The 19,726-nt window shown below is 36.4% G+C and overlaps 2 protein-coding genes and 1 pseudogene across 4 annotated transcripts; 2 read left to right on the forward strand and 1 right to left on the reverse strand.

The window, feature by feature from the left end:
- The first annotated feature begins 1,412 nt into the window (after positions 1–1,412).
- LOC109051620 lies at positions 1,413–3,541 on the forward strand (annotated as a pseudogene).
- A 997-nt stretch (positions 3,542–4,538) lies between these two features.
- Positions 4,539–7,640, reverse strand: LOC109051622 (agouti-related protein). The gene is made up of 4 exons (XM_019069122.2): positions 7,538–7,640; positions 7,179–7,350; positions 6,620–6,699; positions 4,539–5,048 (listed from the first exon to the last, which is right to left on the reverse strand). Exons 2-4 carry the CDS (start codon positions 7,291–7,293, stop codon positions 4,857–4,859), a joined length of 387 nt encoding a protein of 128 aa, XP_018924667.2. The 5' UTR covers positions 7,294–7,350; positions 7,538–7,640; the 3' UTR covers positions 4,539–4,856.
- A 5,201-nt stretch (positions 7,641–12,841) lies between these two features.
- On the forward strand, positions 12,842–19,726 carry LOC109051615 (V-type proton ATPase subunit d 1-like). Of its 3 annotated transcripts, none has more exons than XM_042727851.1 (9): positions 12,842–13,063; positions 14,549–14,720; positions 16,779–16,957; positions 17,149–17,228; positions 17,748–17,825; positions 17,970–18,146; positions 18,300–18,377; positions 18,501–18,664; positions 18,799–19,726. In XM_042727851.1, exons 1-8 carry the CDS (start codon positions 12,937–12,939, stop codon positions 18,660–18,662), a joined length of 1,053 nt encoding a protein of 350 aa, XP_042583785.1. In that variant the 5' UTR covers positions 12,842–12,936; the 3' UTR covers positions 18,663–18,664; positions 18,799–19,726. The 3 variants fall into 3 exon arrangements, with proteins under 3 accessions (XP_042583785.1, XP_042583786.1, XP_042583787.1); XM_042727852.1 differs by having other exon boundaries at positions 18,830–19,726; XM_042727853.1 differs by having other exon boundaries at positions 18,967–19,726.

The following is a 19,726-nucleotide window of genomic DNA, read 5'->3' on the forward strand; positions in this document are numbered from 1 at the left end:
AAATAACATTTAATAAATGGCAGTGGAAATTAAAATAAAATATATAATTTACTCGTATGTAATACTCACATGTAAGTGCATCAAAAGAAAAACTGATGATATTAATTGATATTAACTTTGCCACGTATCTATCTATCTATCTATCTATCTATCTATCTATCTATCTATCTATCTATCTATCTATCTATCTATCTATCTATCTATAAATATACTATTATTGCATTAAAGCATAGAATACTGTATTTGAATCAATGTTACTGAATACTAACAAGTTACACTGTATAACCACTCTTACCACTTAAAATACAATATCTTTGGACAGCTCCAAAACTGACACTTGATTAAGTTCCAAATTTTTTTTATGCAATTACGAATATAAAAGCATAATGAAGCCATTTATAACACCATCTAATACATCTTAAAACATTGGGGAAAAAAAGGATAATTTAAAGGGATTCACAATCCCTCCACTCTCTATTTCAATTTTCAACTTTTCTAATCAAAATTTCATGCATCCTTGGAATGAATTCCTAATGTCACTGCTGCATTTCCATTCCATTCAAATCTCTATTACTGGAAATGAGCACCACATGAATAAATATACATTTGAAAATGAATACAAAAAATAGTCCACCAAGCTCAGTTCCTCTTTGAATAAAATGTCATAATATAAGGATTTTGGAATATTTGATATCCAGTACAAAGTATATTAGTTGCAGAATACAGAATACAATATTAGTTACATATAGGTAATAGACTATGTGAAGAGATTTACAGGACCTGGGAATCAGTGCAGATGTGGACACAGAGGCATTGAAACTGAGAACACACTTTATCAGTGTGTATGAAAGTACAACCAATTGGGTCAGGGTTACTGCAGTGACACAATGATTTTTGTTACGCAATAAAATTAAATAGAGCTGAATTCATTTAATAAGCTGATTTGACAAATGCAAAATATAGAATCCTCTTTTTAAAAAAAATAAAAAATAATTGTCTAATTAACAGAGGATATTACACAAAATAACAAAACTCATGGTCATTTCCACCACACAAGTATTATCAAGTATAATTATTTATATAAAAATGAAGTTATCAGTCTTTCTAGTACAGTTTTTCCAAGAAATTTTTCAGTCACTGTGAATCTGGGAGAATAGCGGCATCCAGTCTTTAATAGGTAGTTGGTAGTATTTCTGTAGGTCCAACAGTACTGAGTGCTAGCAATGACAAGGTTAAGGGTTTGACTCCCAGGAAATGAACTGATGAAATAATTACTATCAGTGCAGTTTTAGTTGCTGTCAAATGCATTAATATAAATGGAATTCACAACTGAAAGACTTCAATTAAAAAGCTGATTTAAAGCAACTAGATGAAGGAGCCATTATCTTTTGCAGGGATAGAAAACACCCTCGCTTGCAAGGTGCACAATATCCCACAGTGGCGAGATAAGATGTCCAGCGTATGAATGAGGAGAGAATATATAAATCCCTCAAAAGGAGCAGACAACATTCACGTGCAGCAATGGCCTTCTTGTGGATCCTCTCCTGTCTCGCTTTCTTGGGTGCAGCCTATGGTACGTTCCTGTTTTTATTTTTAATAATAAGATACTCTAATAGCAGACTTTAAGCCTAGCTAACTAAATATTCCTTAGAACACATGAATCTGTTAAACTGCTTTTGTTCTTTTTTTTTGATCTGCCAGGCTGTGGCGTTCCTGCCATCCCCCCTGTTGTTTCTGGCTACTCCAGGATTGTGAATGGTGAGGAGGCATGGCCTCACTCCTGGCCCTGGCAGGTGTCTCTGCAGGTAAAATCTGTGTCAAAAACAAAAGCTTTTAAATGCTAACTCAGAAGGTTTATTAAATTATTACATCATTTTAAATTTATTACAAGACAATGGCTTCCACTTCTGCGGCGGCTCCCTGATCAATGAGAGGTGGGTTGTGACTGCTGCTCACTGCAATGTCAGGTAACACAGTACTAAAGACTAAACCTGTAACTTCACAATGTTTAGCCTGTAGGAATCTAATGGGATTTTTAAACTTTTAAAAGATTTTGGGTTATACAATTTTGATTAGCTTATTTAATTTTTTTTTTTTACAGAACCTCTAACCACGTCATCCTGGGCGAGCATAATCGCTTATCTAATGCTGAGTCCATTCAGACCATTAGTATTGGAAAGGTGTGTAGACTCTCAATTTCTGTTATCCTGAGTATCATTTCCTACAGAAGGAGCCACCATCCAAATTCACTACATAAATAGCAAAATTATTTCATCAATTAATAAAAACTATACAAAAAATGTGTATCTTTAACAACACATCATGGACAAACAGTGAGTAATGATGCTCACACAAAACAATCATTATTCGCTCAACATCTCTGAAAATATTCAAAATTATTATTCATAGACTCCTACCAATAACAATATGGGATACAGGTGTTGATTCACTTATGGATCTAATCGATATAGTTCAGTAAAACTATATCCATAAACCGGAACCTTTTTGAACTATTCATTAAGAGAACCATCTAGTGAAAGCCATTCTATTGCAGGACACAGTGTTTGTATCATATACAGTACTTGATTTCTTTTCACTGAAGATTCAGGAGCAGATTCCCCGCTGTTAAAAACCGCTGCAGCACTAGTGTATCGTACTGGAGACAGTCTTTTAACAGGAAACTGAAGAGAGTGTTCCCGTAGATGATTGCTACTTGAAGATCTGAATGCTTACGTGTCTGTATCCTTTTCCCACAGGCCATCATGCACCCTTACTACAACAGCTACACCTTCGACAACGACATCCTCCTGATCAAGCTGGCCACTCCCGCTAAGCTCAACACTCACGTGTCTCCCGTGTGCCTCCCTGAAACCTTTGACGACTTCCCTGGAGGCATGAAGTGTGTGACCTCTGGATGGGGCCTGACCAGGCACGATGGTTAGTTTCAGAATCCTATTTCATTTCATCATTTTTATCATTTTGCATTTCAAGTTTTTTTTTTTCTGTTAATATTTTTGTAGTTTAGCCTGAATTGGATCTGTTCTCTGTACTGATTTATTTTCTTTTAAAAATCTGACAATCTGCCCTTTCAGCTCCTGATACCCCTGCCCGGCTCCAGCAGGCCGCTCTGCCTCTACTGACCAATGATGACTGCAAGTAATACTGGGGAAGCTACATCACTGATAAAATTATCTGTGCTGGGGCCTCTGGTGTCTCCTCTTGCATGGTGAGTTGTCCTAAATAAATATATGATAGTTACTTAAAAAATTCTTCTTACATTTGTAAGTAAATTTTGATTACACAGTCCACTTTGTGTCTTCCAGGGTGATTCTGGTGGTCCTCTGGTCTGTGAGAAGAACCGAATCTGGAATCTCGTTGGTATTGTGTCCTTTGGAACCGGCACCTGCTCCACTTCTACCCCTGTTGCCTACACCCGTGTCACCAAGCTCCGTCCCTGGATTGACCAGACCATTGCTGCTTACTAAAGCAGCCATGAATACTGTCTTTAGTTTCATCAATAAAGATGTATGACATGACCCTTCTTTGGTTCAAATGTCTTGGATTAATCATTATAAGGAAAGGAAAGGAAAGGACATAAGGCCAAGGATGGTGTCCCATGCTCAGAATTTGTGCTCTACATTTAACCCATTCAAGAGCACACACACACAAACCGTGAACACACACACACTCGGAGCAGTGGGCAGCCATTTTTGCTGCGGTGCCCGGAAAGCGGTGCCTTGCTCAGGGGTCTCAATTAAATCATGGTATTAAAGTCATGGTTTTTAATTTACAGGAGAGTGCTGGATATTCACTCCACCAACCTACAATCCCTCCCTGTTGAAAAAACAGCATATGCTGGTTAGGTATATTTTGAAGCATGGGTGCTGGTTTGAGCTGGTTTAAGCTGGTTCTTAGCTGGTCCTAAGCAACTAGCTCCTGACCTAACCAGCATATACTGGATTTTTCAACAGGGCTGCCAGACCTGAGACTCAAACCCACAACCTTCAATTTATAAGCCTGACTCTCTAACCATTAGGGTTTCGATTGCCCACAACTAATTTTCAATATATTTTATTGTAATTGTATTAAAAAGGTAATTTATCCAGTATTCTTTACTAGTATTATTTCCCCCATTTTAGAATATTGTGAAGACATCAAAACTGTGAAATAACACTCAAGTGGAATTTATGGGAATTACTGTATGTAGTGTTAAACAGATCAAAACTGCATTATATTTTAGCCTTTTCAAAATAGCCACCATTTGCCTCCAATTTTATGAGGTGTATGGTTTTTTAAAAACCCTGAAAGTTTTGCACACTTACTGCGTTTTCATTCATTATCCACTCATTTCCCCACCCACTAGGATGCAGCTTTCCATTTAAGAAGCACCCAATATATACTATGTGTTCTTGGTAACCTTTTTTAAAGCCGAAATGAATCTGTTTTTCTTCTGGCTCACTGTGTATTTATTCAGTTGTACACAGCTCAGTTTTGATGTCAGGTGATTTGATACCTTTTTTCATTTAACACGCTACACATTTGCAATAATTAGATTTTATTGAATGCCTATATATATATACAATATATGACAGTAGATTTTGACATTAAAATTGCAATAAAATTACACCATAAAATTGCAGCAATACAAATGTGAAATCTTAAGAGCCAAGGTGCATTCTTTATGCTTTGTGCAGCTTTATTATTAAACATTATTAACCATTATATTTGTTATATTGTTACAAACTTCCCTGTGGATAGTGTGAGGCTGTATATTTACACTATCCACATATACATTCTAGAGCTGTAAAACTGTAAATGTAAAGCCACAATTAGTCATTTCAGGGTAGAATTTGGCTCTATGCATACTCATGTTTGCAGGTGTGATCCATGCTACGGCAGTAGCAGAAGGCCTTAAAGAAACGACAGTAACACGTATCGCAGGGGTTGCAACAGGGCAGGTGATGACCCAAGCAGGACTGCTGATGAGGGATGCAGCGGCTGGGGGAACGTGTTCCTCTTCTCTGCAGCTGTACAGCTTTACCCAGATCCTGTGGCAACAAAAAGAAACAAAATTATTTCATCTTAGGTCGTGACGTAAACTGTGGGGGACCGTGCTTTTGCAGTGTCGGCCCCGAAGCTCTGGAACAGTTTGCCTTTGTGCAGAACTGCCTCCACACTGGTGTCATTTAAGTCTCTTTTAAAGACTCATCTCTTCTCCAAGTACCATGTCCAAGTAAATCAGAACATGTCAACACCTTTTGTGTATCACACTGCTGACATAAGAATGTGCACTTTGCCTTTTAAAAGATTTTTAAAACATATGGTGCAATTTCAAGTTTTCCTCTTTGGAGTGTTACAAGCTCTTGGTGCATAAAGAAGATCTGTAAAGTTGCAAAGACTAAAGTCTCAAATCCAAAGAGATATTCTTTATAAAAGTTAACAGTCATCCACGGCCTCCTAAACCGCCTCGTTCTAACACGCCCCCACATGTCTACATCACGATGTGGGAAGATCTGCATAGCGCCGCCCAAATGTTCACGCAAAGAAAAAAGGGGTAACTTTTATTCTCTCTGTTGCTGCCGGTGCCATGTTGTGGAGACGCGGTGTGTTTCGTTGTGAAAGTGAAACTACTTTGTTTGTTTTTCCAAAAGAGGACACAACTAGAAATCATTGGTTAAGTTGCATTTACAACACTGGTCCAGAACAGTTCAACCCAAATATTCAGATGTGGGCAGAGCATTTTACGGAGGATGACGACTGTTTCCTGAACCAGTAGCCTACAATGCCAGTGTCCGTTTCTATAAATTGGAGCAATTCCAACTTTGCAAGGACAGTCCGGCGCTTCTGACTCTCAGCCTGTAAGTAAGTTTTTTATATTTAAAGAATTTGCCACTGATGATTTAAATGCCAGTTTTGAGTTGCGCTTGCTGTTTGTCGTTTCTCCGAACACAAATGCAGACATGGTTTTATGTTTACACGGCGCAATATGCAACGCAACATGTAAAAAGACAGTACAAGTAATTATAATAAGTAATTATGTCCCCACTGGATGCAACAAATGCCTCGTTTGTAATGGGTTTACTTGGTTTTATCTCATCTCACTGGGACACGGCATCACAGTATGGCAAGGGGCATAACATTTCCGTCACGCTTGAGGCATTCAGCCAATCACAACGCACTGGATAGCTGGCCAATCAGAGCACACCTCGCTTTTCAGAATGATGAGCTTTATAAAAATCGTCTTGTTTCAGAAAGGCAGGGCATAAAAGAGCAACAATAATGTATAGTATGTGGAAAATAATGTGTTTTTTTGAACTTTAAACTGCATAAACACATTGCATTACACCAAATACACAAAATAATGTTCTTTTTAGCAGCATCATATGACCCCTTTAATACTTAAATGCAAAAAAAAAAAAAAAAAAAAACTAGTCTATTAAAACTACAAACAGATAATATCTTAGAAATAATATATTGAAAAATAAAAACGACAATTTAAATAAAATAAATATTTTTAAATAATTTTAGCACTGACAATTTCACAGTCATGAGACGTATGACCTGGAAACAAGTACAGTCACTTGGTATTAATTGCGTATGCTAAATGTCAGTTACTCACCTCATCATATGATCCAAGGTCTTCTAGCAGTTTTTCTTCTGCTGAGTTTATTTCAAGGTGTTCCAATCCAGGTAGTAAGTCTATGATGTACAAAACAAAAATGCACCAAAACCTAAAAAATTACAAGCTGTCCATGACATAAATTTGAAATTCATTAATTTAGTACATAATGTAACACAGAATTTACACAGTTAAATACCGACCATCTTCACAAAAATGTTGTGTACTTCCATAATGAATAAATGATATCAAATTATCCAAATATATTTTAAATGTATTTATTTAGAAATATTTAGAAATTGACTTGACTGTATCAAGACATTCTTTATTATTACCATTTTTTCACATTTTAGAATAAGATTTTTGTAACATCGCCTATTAGATAAAAACATTTGTACTGTATCAAATCATAGTAAACTTGTACTGTATCAAATCACAGTAAACTGTATTAACAAACATTTTCAAAACATTTTTAAAAGCAAGGACTATCTCTGAAATTATCAACAGAAAAAGATACACTCCGCGTTTTTGGAAAATAACATCAATCTAGAAACCTTACCTGTGTCAGATAGAGCAAATGAGTTTTCACTACGTCTCAGGTTTGGATGTGATGCCATCACCATGACATTCATCAAAAACCAGCTAATGATCGCTATGTTCAGCATCATATTCATTGAAAGTCAAAAACAAGATAAACTTCAGCCACACTTTTAGTGATCCAGTTGTATTCACTGAAAAAAGAGAGTGCAGTCAAGAAACATTTAGATTGAAGTTAAATGTTTGAAATCATGTTTATGTTTGTGAGCATGTAGACAGATAGATTGTAGTTTGTATTTGCATTGATTTGTATTTGCCATACACTATGTGAATGGATCTGTTTGCACATGCACATGAATAAGTAAAGTATGTCTGACTTACCTGCAGGGTTCTGTGTCCAAGGCTGAGGGTCTGCACTGGACTCTGTGTTTTATAAGGCTCCTTGAGGTGGGACGTGAGGGACACATGGTCCTGATCAGTGAATGGAGGTGTGGTCTCTTGTGCCTGGCACAACCACTTAACTCCCACACAAACACTGTCACACACATAAGCCCATGCACTCATCACATCAACACAGGAAAAGAGCAATATATTGAACTTCCTTTAGGATAGTGAAAACTATTTCACACTTTGACATTTTCTACTTAAGTTAAATGTGTGAAATTATATGAAAAGTATGAAAAATGCATTGCTACTTAGTATAGCTCAGTAGGTATGAAACATGGTGCTGCATTTTGAACCGATACTCAGAACAAATATTAGTTAAATATTGTTTAGTTTTGGTTATGGCTTATTTATATTGCATAAAACATAAAACATTCAGTTTTTATATTTATACATTATTTATAATTGGATACAATTTGATTTTAAAAATAACATTGCATTGCAAAAAAAAAAAAAATATAATAATAATAATAATAAAAAAAAAAATAAAAAAAATAAAAAAATGAATTAGACATGAATTGCTGAAAAACATATTTGGTACTTCAGGCTAACTGCATTTGAAGAGTTCATTTGCAAAAACAGATAACTCCGTTTTTAACAATTTTCAAAAATCATGTTTTTTCATTGTGCATTCCAATTAATCTCAATCAGACTGCAGTTGGGTTATTTTGATTAGTTTTAAAAAAAATAGCTAACAAATACAGCTACTAACACACACACACACACACACACACACACACACACACACACACACACACACACACACACACACAAAACCCCACAATAAAAACATGATAACATAAAAAATATGATTTTTGAAAATGTAAAAAAAAATGGAGTTATCTTTTTTTGCAAATAAACTCTTAATTTATACTTTATGCTCCCCCATCCTATAGATTTAGTTAAAGCTCAGTACTGACCAGTAAACACTTCATTATGGAGCTAATACAGCTCCAATCAGCTGATGACTCCAGCCTGCTGTTTTAGCGCTGATGACGCAATACAGCATCCATTTGTGAGGAAATAAATTGTTTATGAGTATGAAGTTCAGTACTTCTCTTTGTAAGGTCAGATTGGTCCGAATTGTTTATAAGTGGCAACCAGAACCTGTGTTAGAGCATTTTGTATGAAACAAACAGGTCAAGTCAGCATTACTAGTTTATATATTTGAAGACTGGTCTATAAAGTCTATGGCATAGACACAACTGTATGGTGAAGCTCTCTTTTTTTTATAATAAATAAACAAATAAATAAACATTGTGTGTATGTAATGCTTAACTAACTGTTACCAGACGATTTCTCATCAACAGATATTTGGTGCTATTTTAAACTATGACATGCTTTTAGCTGACTAGTATTAAATTAAGATGATTTGAGTTCATATCCTGCTCTCTGGAACATATAAATGGCATATTTGAAGAAATAATGGACTGAGTGTTTCCACTAAAAATCACTTTATCAACATTTGATTTTGCAGTGAAAATAATTTATCAGAGGGCAATGATGAGTTCACAGAAATCTGTTCATTGTTCATGTGAAAATGTACATTAATTTATAATCTTCTGGTTTCTGCATTTATCTTATAAATTGGCTACATCAAGTATAATGTTCATGGTACAGTATCAGGGTTTTTCCTGGGTCAAAATTGGTCTTCGGTGGTAGCTGACCGACATGGTCGTCCACACACAGCAAAGAGTACCCTAGTACCCACATGATCCACAAGCCCAATATTGACAATAAATGTTAAATTTAAAATAAATACAAAGAAACAGTTTGTGGTTTTTTTTTTCTTATCCTATTTATTCATGAAAAAACGATCACTGTCAGGCTAGGTATTAAAAGAAAGCGATTACAACTTATTTTACATGTAAACAAAGTATATTTGAAATCTCAAAGGTATCATAATTTATCTATTTACAAATTATGCAATTATCAGACACAGATATTACCTGTCACTCTCACTGTCATCCTTTCTTGCCCTCTTTGCAAAAAAAGCTGTGATTTTTCCACTTGATAGACCTGATAATTATTTTAGTATAATCATATCAATTAAAAAGTAGCATTAAAAACATAGTTTTAAAAGATGTAAGTGTAATTTTTTACCATATAAAATTTTATTAAATCAGCAGCTAGCTAGCAACAGCTTGCTTTGTGCTTTGATCTAGTTTCATCTCACTTCAGTCTAACTTTAAATGATTTTATAGGTAATTTACTACACATTGTCATAGGCCTATACATACTGTGGATTATTAAGGCTAAAGTTTACTAAACACTCTTGCTAAATGGGATAAGCGATGTGTATGTTCTTCTAAGAAGTAATGATTTGTTATACACCGATTCAGACACTGACGGGCAGACCAGGGGGCAAGGAAGTCGACCGGAAGTTGAAGTCGGCCGCGTGCCGCCATCTTGTAGCAGAACTTCACTTGCGTTAGCATCCCATTGACTCCCATTCATTTTTGCGTCACTTTGACAGCGAATAACTTTACATCTGAGGCGTTTAAAGACTCCATTTGTCCATTATTTATTTCTAAAGATACACGACAATGTATAAAGGGCTCCATTACCTTCTATGTTACATTATGGCCCCGTAGAAACAGTTTTTGTAAAAATAGGCTAACGATTGCGTCATAACCACTCGACTCTCTGTCGCACAGTAGAGAAATTACCGTACAGACAGGAGGAGAAGCTCGCAGGCAATCGGGGAGACGTCAAGAGATATGGCGTGCTGGCGTTACATTTTAAAATACTATACAAAATAATTAAACAGAATACTTACTCCTGCTCACTCACGCCAAAGAACTCCCCGCTCAAACTCTCCGTCTCTGCAAGATTAACGATGGCAGTTTGCACGCACAGCTACTAGAAGGTTTACATCTGTCAGACAGGTTGCTGACGTCATCAAGCTTAGTTTGAGTCTGCGCGTCAGAAACGGAAGTTCTAAAAATCGCTAAAAAAAACGGGCTTCACTTGTCTCAATTGAGTTCCAAATTCACAACTATCAAAATTACAACAAATACATACAATGAAGACCGATTGCTTTAACCATTCATTACAATGAATCGGCTCAAAGGAGTCTTTAGGTCGCGAATCGGACTTTAGCGGATGTGTTGTGTGGGAATCCTGGCTGTTAGGACATCGGGAAAGATTTGTCAACACACACACACGCACGCACACAAAACACTTCATAACTGGATAGATTTTTTTTTTTTTTTTTTTTTTTTTTGCGTTTATTTAAAGTTATGTCAGCTGCATGTGCGGAATGCTCGTCACAAGTTGTGAGAGAAGATAAGGCAACTTTTTTTTTTGACTGCAATTCACAACCAGCGGTAATTCAGCAAAAATATTCTCCGAATGCACCACGTGAAACATGGATTCGGTCTTCCGACCTTTAGGATCAGTTGATTTTGATGCGAGGGAGCGAGCAAAGACAGAACTGAGTGAAGACTGAGAGTGCGCGCGCGGGGGAGGAGCGCTGTGCTCGTTCTCTCCGTCACTCCGTCTGTAGCCTGCTTCACTCACAAAACACAATTACACATCAAATAAGGCTTTGGCGGGACAAAAAAATCGTTTTGGCGGCCGCCAAAAATTTTTCAATGTAGGAAAAACCCTGGTATACTCCTGCTTCAGAAGCTGGTCAGAGTGCACCATACACACCGCCTTTCAAAGGCCATTGGCCTTTAATTTATGAAGAAAAAAACATAATAGTTTAATCCAGAATGCGGCAGCAAGATTAATTTTTAATGAGCCGAAAAGAATACACGTCAAACCTCTATTTATCAATTCACACTGGCTACCAATAGCTGCTCGCATAAAATTCAAGGCATTGATGTTTGCCTACAAAACCACCACTGGCTCTGCACCCCTTTACCTAAATTCATTACTTCAGACTTATGTGCCCTCTAGAAGCTTGGGTTCTGCAAGTGAACATCGCTTGATTGTGCTATCCCATAGAAGCACAAAGTCACTTCTACGGACTTTTAAATTAAATGTTCCCTCCTGGTGGAATGACCTGCCCAACTCAATCCGAGCAGCTGAGTCCTTAGCCATCTTTAAGAATCGGCTTAAAACACATCTCTTCCATCTTTATTTGACCCTCTAACTTTTTCACTCACTATTTTAATTCTATTTAAAAAAATAAAAAATAACTACCTTTTATTATTATTAGTACTCAATCCATTATCTCTAAAATCACTATACAATTATAAAAAAAGACCTCTAACACTAGCTTGCTCTATTCTTTTTCTATTCTATCTGTTTTCTTTTTATTTATTATATTATTAAAAAACGCCCTTGCTACGTATACTGTGTTTAGGCTAACTGAGACTTGTTATAGCACTTATATATCATTGCTCTTTTGTTGTTTTTGATTGCTTCCATTGTCCTCATTTGTAAGTCGCTTTGGATAAAAGCGTCTGCTAAATGACTAAATGTAAATGTAAATGTAAATGTAATAGTTGGTTTGTAAGGATGGTGTATAGGCTACTTGAAAAAAAAAAGAAAAAAAAAATTTTTTTGCCAAAGGAAAACATTCACATTTAAACATTCAATTAAACCAGCCAACAAACAATAAATGTGAAATCTTTAGTTTGAGGTTCTGCTCAGCCCAGACAAAGCTCTTGGGTTCTTCGTGATTGTGTAAGGCTGTGCTGAGATCAGTGTTTAAGGTTTGATAGTCAGATGCTCAATCACATGAGTTTGTGTGTGTGTGTGTGTGTGTGTGTGTATCCGGGTATCTGCAACTTCCCTCATTCAGCTATGGGAAGTCCGACTCATTTCTCCAAATCGATTCTTTTGAACAGTTCATTTGAAAGATTCTGTCTTCAAGATGATTCTCATCTGTTCTTTTACGTCATCGCTGCTCTTAAACGTTCCAGTAATGATTATTTCTGTTACCAAATGAAATTAATAGGCTAATTGTTTATCATTATGTGTTATTGTATTGCAGTGTACCAGTTTAGCAGCTAGGATTCAGCTCAGAATAAAGTCATCTTGAAATAAAATGTGTATTTACAATAAGCAAAACTGAAATGCATACATTTTCGGGTAAAAAATATACGTGATTTTGTTAAAACGAACATGCTTCGTATGTGTATTAATTCAACTGCCATACAATCAAGCTGTAAACAATCCAGGATTCCTTTTTGTAGCTATTCTGGCTCATTGAATCATTCAGACCAGTTCAGTGAACCTGTTTAAACAATTCACTGAAAAAATCCGACTCAGAAGAACGATTCTTCACGAATCGGACAGCACTATCACTCAAGACTGCACTGGCCTAACGTTACATCTCTCTCCCTCTTAAGCTAGTACACCAGTAGTGTTATTTTCTCACAATGCCTTTCTCTGAATTATATTTTAATGTGGATAATGGTTATCTGGAGGGGCTGGTGAGAGGTTTTAAGGCTGGTATTTTATCTCAGGCGGATTATTTGAATCTCGTTCAGTGTGAAACTCTGGAAGGTGAGTCGAGTGCGAGTTGGCTGCTAAGTTAGCTGTCCGATTTCATTTGCGATATTTCTACATACCGTTGCGTGTTGTTATTGCCATTTATCGTCGTTTAAAGATGCAAAACCGAATTTTATAATTGCTGTGGTAACTCAATCATCAAACATCCAAAACACATACCACATAACATCAAATATCATTTATCTTTATCCATCATATAAATTCCCTTTAGCAGGTGAAGAACATTAATAACACTCCCCACGCCCTTATATATTCTTCATTTTCCTCAGACCTAATATTAAGTTAACAAATGAAGCCCTGTAATCATTATATTATGTTACTTCTCACTACTACTACTAGTATTTAAATGCACATGCTAACTGTGATGCTATCCAGCAACACATTCAGTGTATCAGCTATTTTCTGACCTGTTTATTTACGCGTTGATTTTATGTGATTGTACGCGAATGTTTAGAGCGCGGCTCTATTTTAATTATGCACAGTGTACATAGTACAGTATTATTATTATAAGGCCCCTGATTAATCTAACTTACTGACTGACGAGTTACCAGTGCATCACCGGTCTCTTTCAATGTCGTTTTTAAAAATGGTCAGTCGTGTAAGAGATCGTTTTATGCAAATGTTCGAGATGAATAGTAAATGTTTACGTTTTTATAGAATTGGAATATACAGGTTTCATTTAAAAAAAAAAAAAGGTAGTTGATGGTGCTGGTCATGTGATGTATCGTGACGTCACTTCTGTAGGATGGGCAGATTCTTCTTCGACCTGCGCTCATATACTGGTGTATGGAGATTTATGACTTTGTGTAATTTTCCTCTTTTGGCAAGTTAGCTCTAATTATTTAAATCACACATTTGCTTTAATTAGAAAAAAAAAAACAATTATGCCCAAACTTTGATTGGACAGAGTTGGCCTTCTACCTTATGTGTATACTGTAAAAAAATTAGGACGAAACTTTGTTTCATTTATTATAATTTATTAGTAACCATGCTGTTTATTTTACTGTTAATTCCTCTTTGCATAGATTTGAAGTCTTGGCACTCATAAAGAATAAGAAAACAACAAATTTATTGAGGATTATGATCTTTCTTACTGATTGAGATGTCCTTTGTTTATTTGTTCAACCTGTGCTGCATTATATTCTAATATTTCACACATTGCAATGAAATTAGTCCTTTCAAAATAACCAGATTTTTTGCATTATTTTAAATGGAAACAATATATATTTTTTTTTAGAAATATATTATATTTTAGCTAATTTTGTCTCCCCCTTTAAGAATCAATGACTCACTTGGAATTTTTGTCTCTGTTTTAGGGAACTGGAAATTGTGTAAAAACAGTTCCGAGATGAACATAGAAATCAGTGCCAGAATGCAACCTTTTAACACTGAAGAATGAGGTTTTGGGTTTACAGATAAAATCAGTGATTTTTTTAGTCATTAAAGAGTTTTCTTGTGTTTTTTCTTCTTTTTCCTCAGACCTGAAGCTTCACTTGCAGAGCACTGACTATGGAAGCTTCCTGGCCAATGAAGCCTCTCCCCTCACTGTCTCCGTCATTGATGACAAGCTGAAAGAGAAGATGGTGGTGGAGTTCCGCCATATGAGGAACCAGTCTTACGAGCCTTTGGCCAGCTTCATGGATTTCATCACGTGAGTGCAGTTAAACATCAAAGTATATAAACAAACCACACTGCATGAGGCGTCACATATAATATTGAGCTCCTGTAATTTACAAATGTATTGTGTTTAGTGAATATCAATAGCCAAGAATATTTTTGTTTGCTTTTGTTGCCGTTTTTTGACTTAATTGTGATCGACTTTAAACGTGATGCATTGAAGGAACTATTAATTTCGACACCCCTTCCCTAGGGGTGTCGAAATTAATCATTTCTTCAATGCATCACGATGCAGACGAGGACGATTCAGTATCGGTTCAGTAATAGACCATAACCAATTATAAAGTACTGATGCTTTTCTGACGTCATTTGTCGTGGTAGCATAGGTGCGTGCGCTTGAAGCACCACTTCGAGCGATTAGAGAGCAGACGGATCCTTATGCTTTTGTGGTTGATGTCATACACTCATCTTGTGCAACGCTGCTTCAAATCGAACGTGCCTAATGGCAGAGGGAGGTGAGTGCGAGTAATTAAAAATGCTCCAACTACTTTAAAAGCCGACATCTGGACACATTTCGGCTTTTATGAACAACCTGGTAAGCATGAGTGGAGAAGACACACGCTATGTGTAAATCATGTCACGCACAATGAAATATGCAGGGGGGAGGGATGGGCAAATGAAGCCTAGTGAAGCACTGAGGCTTTCCACTGACTGTTTTGGGAAAAGATTCAAAGCTTTGAGTGTCTCAAATACAGCACCATCTGGTGGTTCATAAAAAATATATCAGCCAAAAGCCTGTGAAAGACACTCAGTAGAAGAGGCATCTACCACATATTCCACAGATCGATTCAAGTTACGTGCACAAATAAAAGCCTAACAGTGTTTGTGTTTGTTGAATTTCTGTCTCTGATAAATTCATTTACCCCTTAAACTGTGCAATTTAATACCAGTATGAATATCAATATGATGTAACAGAAGAATAATGTACACATATGAATTGCATATGACAGATATAGAATTTTACTGAAATAATTTGTATTCTTCATATATCTGACTGCTTGTATTTATTGACAAAATTGTATAAATGTGAAGTAAAATTGAAAATTGAGGATACAGTGCATCGTCAGTGAATAGAGATGCTTCATGATATCGAATTGAACCAAATTGATGACATGAAAATCTTTTCTGAACCGTGAGACCAGTGTAGGTTCACCCCCCTAATAAAGGTATACACATCATTTATCACTTACCCCCATGTTGTTCCAAACCCGGAAAAGCTCCGTTCGTCTTTGGAACACATTTGAAGATATTTTGGATGAAAACTGTGACTGTCCCATAGACTGCCAAGTAAAATACACTGTCAAGGTCCAGAAAAGTATAAAAAGCATCGTCAGAATAGTGCATCTCCCATCAGTGGACTGTAATGTTATGAAGAGACGAGAATATTTTTTTTTGTAGGCGAATAAAACAAAAATAACTCCAAAATGACTCTACGCTGATGTAGAGTGACACAGAGGATACAGACTGTTGAATAAAGTCGTTATTTTTTTTATTCACGTACAAAAAGTATTCTCGTCGCTTCATAAAGTTACAGTTGAACCACTGATGGCAGAAGGACTATTCCAGGGATTGCCAACCCTGCTCCTGGAGAGCTACTGTCCTGCAGACTTCAGTTCCAACCCTGCTCCAACACACCTGTCTGTAAATATCAAGTAGCCCTGAACACCTTGATTAGCTGCTTCAGGTGTGTTTGATTGGGGTTGGAGCTGAAATCTGTTGGACGGTAGCTCTCCAGGAGCAGGGTTGGAGACCACTGCACTAAGTATGAAAAGCCTCCTGGTTTTCATCCAACCTTAACAGTGTAACTTACTTGGCAGTCAATAGGACAAGCCTCCTGGTTTTCATCCAAAATATATTAAATTGTGTTCCGAAGAAGAACAAAGCTTTTACGAGTTTGGAACGACATGGGGGTAAGTGATTAATGACAAAATTTTCATTTTGGGGCGAAGTATCCCTTTAATCACTTTGTTTTAAAATACTTCACATCTCAGCACCCATCATAAAGCACTTTTCCATCTTACCGCTTTTTCAGATACAGCTATATGATTGACAATGTCATCCTGTTGATCACTGGAACTCTCCATCAGCGGGCCATTTCAGAGCTGGTGCCCAAGTGCCATCCGCTTGGCAGCTTTGAACAGATGGAGGCCGTTAACATCGCCCAAACTCCAGCAGAGCTCTACAATGCCATCCTGGTGGATACACCACTTGGTAAGACAGTCTGATATGAAAAATTCACATGAGTCACATTCACTTCATGTTTCGTAGTCAAAGGAGGTCAGTGAGTTGTGAATCTTGTCAGTATTTTTAAGGGCATTCAGAGATTTTGTGAAACATGTTCTGAATAATACCAAGGTGCTTATTTCTACAGCACAGTTAATGACTGTTTCTGTTTGTTTCAGCTGCTTTTTTTCAGGACTGCATCTCTGAGCAGGATTTGGATGAGATGAACATTGAAATCATTCGTAATACTCTTTACAAGGTCAGCCTTGTGATGGAATATACTAGGATGTAAATCTTAAACATTCATTAGGAATTTTCATATGATATGAGAAGTACGCATAAGCACAGAAACCTGCTGGTTTGTCTTTGTGCGGGTCACAATCTAATTTTAACACACTCTGCGCGCGCGCGTGTGTGTGTGTGTGTGTGGGGGGGGGGGGTGTTCAGGGGCTAGTTGTCCCACGTTTTACTCCTCTGTATATTTTTCAGTGTATGTTTATTTTTGAAAGTCAGTTTCTGTATAGGCACATACCAAGATGTTATTTGCATTAAATATGAACAGTCAATACAAATGTTGAGGTAAGATGAACATGAGAAATAATAATGATAACAACAAAATCGCAATAAGGTATGTAGGATTACAAAATGCTAGGCATGTTACCAGGGCAGTGTCAGTATTACAACAGTTATTATTATAATATTAGTTTTTATATAAACAATTATATCTAAAGACCTTTAACTAAGAAATCTGTGGTTGATCTCCTCTCTGTGTCTGCAGGCTTATCTAGAAGCTTTCTACAAGTTCTGCTCTTCACTGGGTGGCACAACCGCAGATACCATGTGCCCAATTCTGGAGGTGAATAAACACCTTTAAAATCAAGTATAGGGACCTTGAGTCGGAAATAGGATTTTTAAAATATTTTTTTTAATTGTTATTATAAATGCAGTTGACATGTTTCAGTGTTTTAAGAACTAAAGCAAAGATTTGTTTTTGTATCAGTTTGAGGCAGACAGAAGAGCTTTTATCATTACCATTAACTCCTTTGGTACGGAGCTCTCCAAAGAAGACAGAGCTAAACTCTTCCCTCACTGTGGCAAGCTCTACCCAGAGGGTCTTGCACAGCTAGCCCGTGCAGATGATTACGAGCAGGTCAAAGCTGTGGCTGAATACTACCCTGTAAGTATATGTGTAGACCAAAATTAGTTTAAACTAACATTTCATCATGGCAACGTGATTTATTAAATAACAAAAGTTCACATAGTGTGTGTCTCTGGTAGTTTTGGCCGCCAAAATGATTTGAGGATTAAAATTGAGTTCATGTTGCTTCAGGAATACAAGCTTCTCTTTGAAGGTGCTGGCAGCAACCCAGGAGACAAAACCCTTGAGGATCGCTTTTTTGAACATGAGGTGAGCAAAGGTTTTTGTTCAGTTTGAAAGAGAGTGACTGTTACTGCACTGAAAATCATAATCCAATGATGTTTTTGATGTTAGCAAATGCCTCCGTTTGAAATGTGGGTTATGTGTTTGCAGGTGAAACTCAATAAGCTGGCCTTCCTGAATCAGTTTCATTTCAGTGTGTTCTATGCCTACGTCAAGTTGAAGGAACAAGAGTGCCGGAACATTGTGTGGATTGCTGAGTGTATTGCTCAAAGGCATCGCGCTAAGATTGACAACTACATCCCCATATTCTAATGGTACATCATATTAGTCTTGAATAATGATCCACATGGCATGTTATGTTAAGGTTTGAAAATGAAGATTCTGTCTCCTCCCTGTTTCTTGCACTATGCCACTCTTACCTTTAATTGTGTTTTTTTGTCTTTATTAGAGTAAAAGGATCATTCGCTTTTGTTTGACAGACAAAACAATGCCATTGCATTCCCCTCCACCCTTGGGATTTTTTTAAAGAAAAGTTTTAGAAAAGTAATAAATGTTGTTTTTTTTGTTTTTTTTTTTCTTCATGATGTCATGACTGTGAAACCATGTCACCTGGCAGTCAGTCACAGCACATTGCAAATGAAGGATGCAGGAAATTACAGGAAAACAGGAGAGTTTAAGTGAAATACACAACCCAAGACATCTAATTGTCATACTCTTTCTGTGGTATCCTAAGAAAACATACATTCCATTATTATTATTATTATTATTATTATTATTATTAATATATTGCATACTTTTTCAATTAATGTACATTTTCAGATTAAAATCTCCCATGATCTCCCAGTATCCGCATCTGATGAGTAATAGAGAATCACTGGTAATTTAGAGTGTGAGCCTTATTTTGAAACACAAGCAGACAGAAAAGAAAAACAAGGAATTTCTGTGTAAATCATATTGCGTAAATTGTTGTATTCATTTGAACTGCGCGGTTACATAAGAATGGATTTATTATTGATTTACAGAGTAATTGTTTTGCTTGTGTTTCTCAAATAAGGAACAACGGGATTATCCTTAAAGGAGAATTGCTGGGAATTAACATGGAAAAAATGTTCTTTTGTGTGTATAGATTCTTCACTGTGTCTGTTTGTTAAAATGAGAATCATGTGCTTGCCATTTGTAAATTAGTGCTAAAATTTGTGCTGACATAATTTATGGAGAAGATCATATTTTATGATTGACAGCTGAATCAGTGAGGTCAAATGGATCTAATATTAAGAAAGACCTTGCTCTTGGCTGAATCTATTGTACTATTGTAACCATATTGTTTGTGTTTTAAGTGATCTAAATGAAATCTATAAATATATATATATAACGTA

The sequence above is a fragment of the Cyprinus carpio genome, chromosome B7, assembly GCF_018340385.1.
Source record: "Cyprinus carpio isolate SPL01 chromosome B7, ASM1834038v1, whole genome shotgun sequence".
Classification (NCBI taxonomy): domain Eukaryota; kingdom Metazoa; phylum Chordata; class Actinopteri; order Cypriniformes; family Cyprinidae; genus Cyprinus; species Cyprinus carpio.

Coding starts and splice junctions, on each gene's coding strand:
- LOC109051622 (XM_019069122.2), bottom strand. CDS start 7,293: ATGAATATGATGCTGAACATAGCGATCATTAGCTGGTTTTTGATGAAT. Junction 6,700..7,178: donor ATTTGCTCTATCTGACACAG/GTAAGGTTTCTA, acceptor TGTACATCATAG/ACTTACTACCTGGATTGGAA. Junction 5,049..6,619: donor ACCTTGGATCATATGATGAG/GTGAGTAACTGA, acceptor TTGTTGCCACAG/GATCTGGGTAAAGCTGTACA.
- LOC109051615 (XM_042727851.1), top strand. CDS start 12,937: ATGCCTTTCTCTGAATTATATTTTAATGTGGATAATGGTTATCTGGAG. Junction 16,958..17,148: donor CCTGGTGGATACACCACTTG/GTAAGACAGTCT, acceptor TGTTTGTTTCAG/CTGCTTTTTTTCAGGACTGC. Junction 17,826..17,969: donor CCATGTGCCCAATTCTGGAG/GTGAATAAACAC, acceptor TTTTTGTATCAG/TTTGAGGCAGACAGAAGAGC.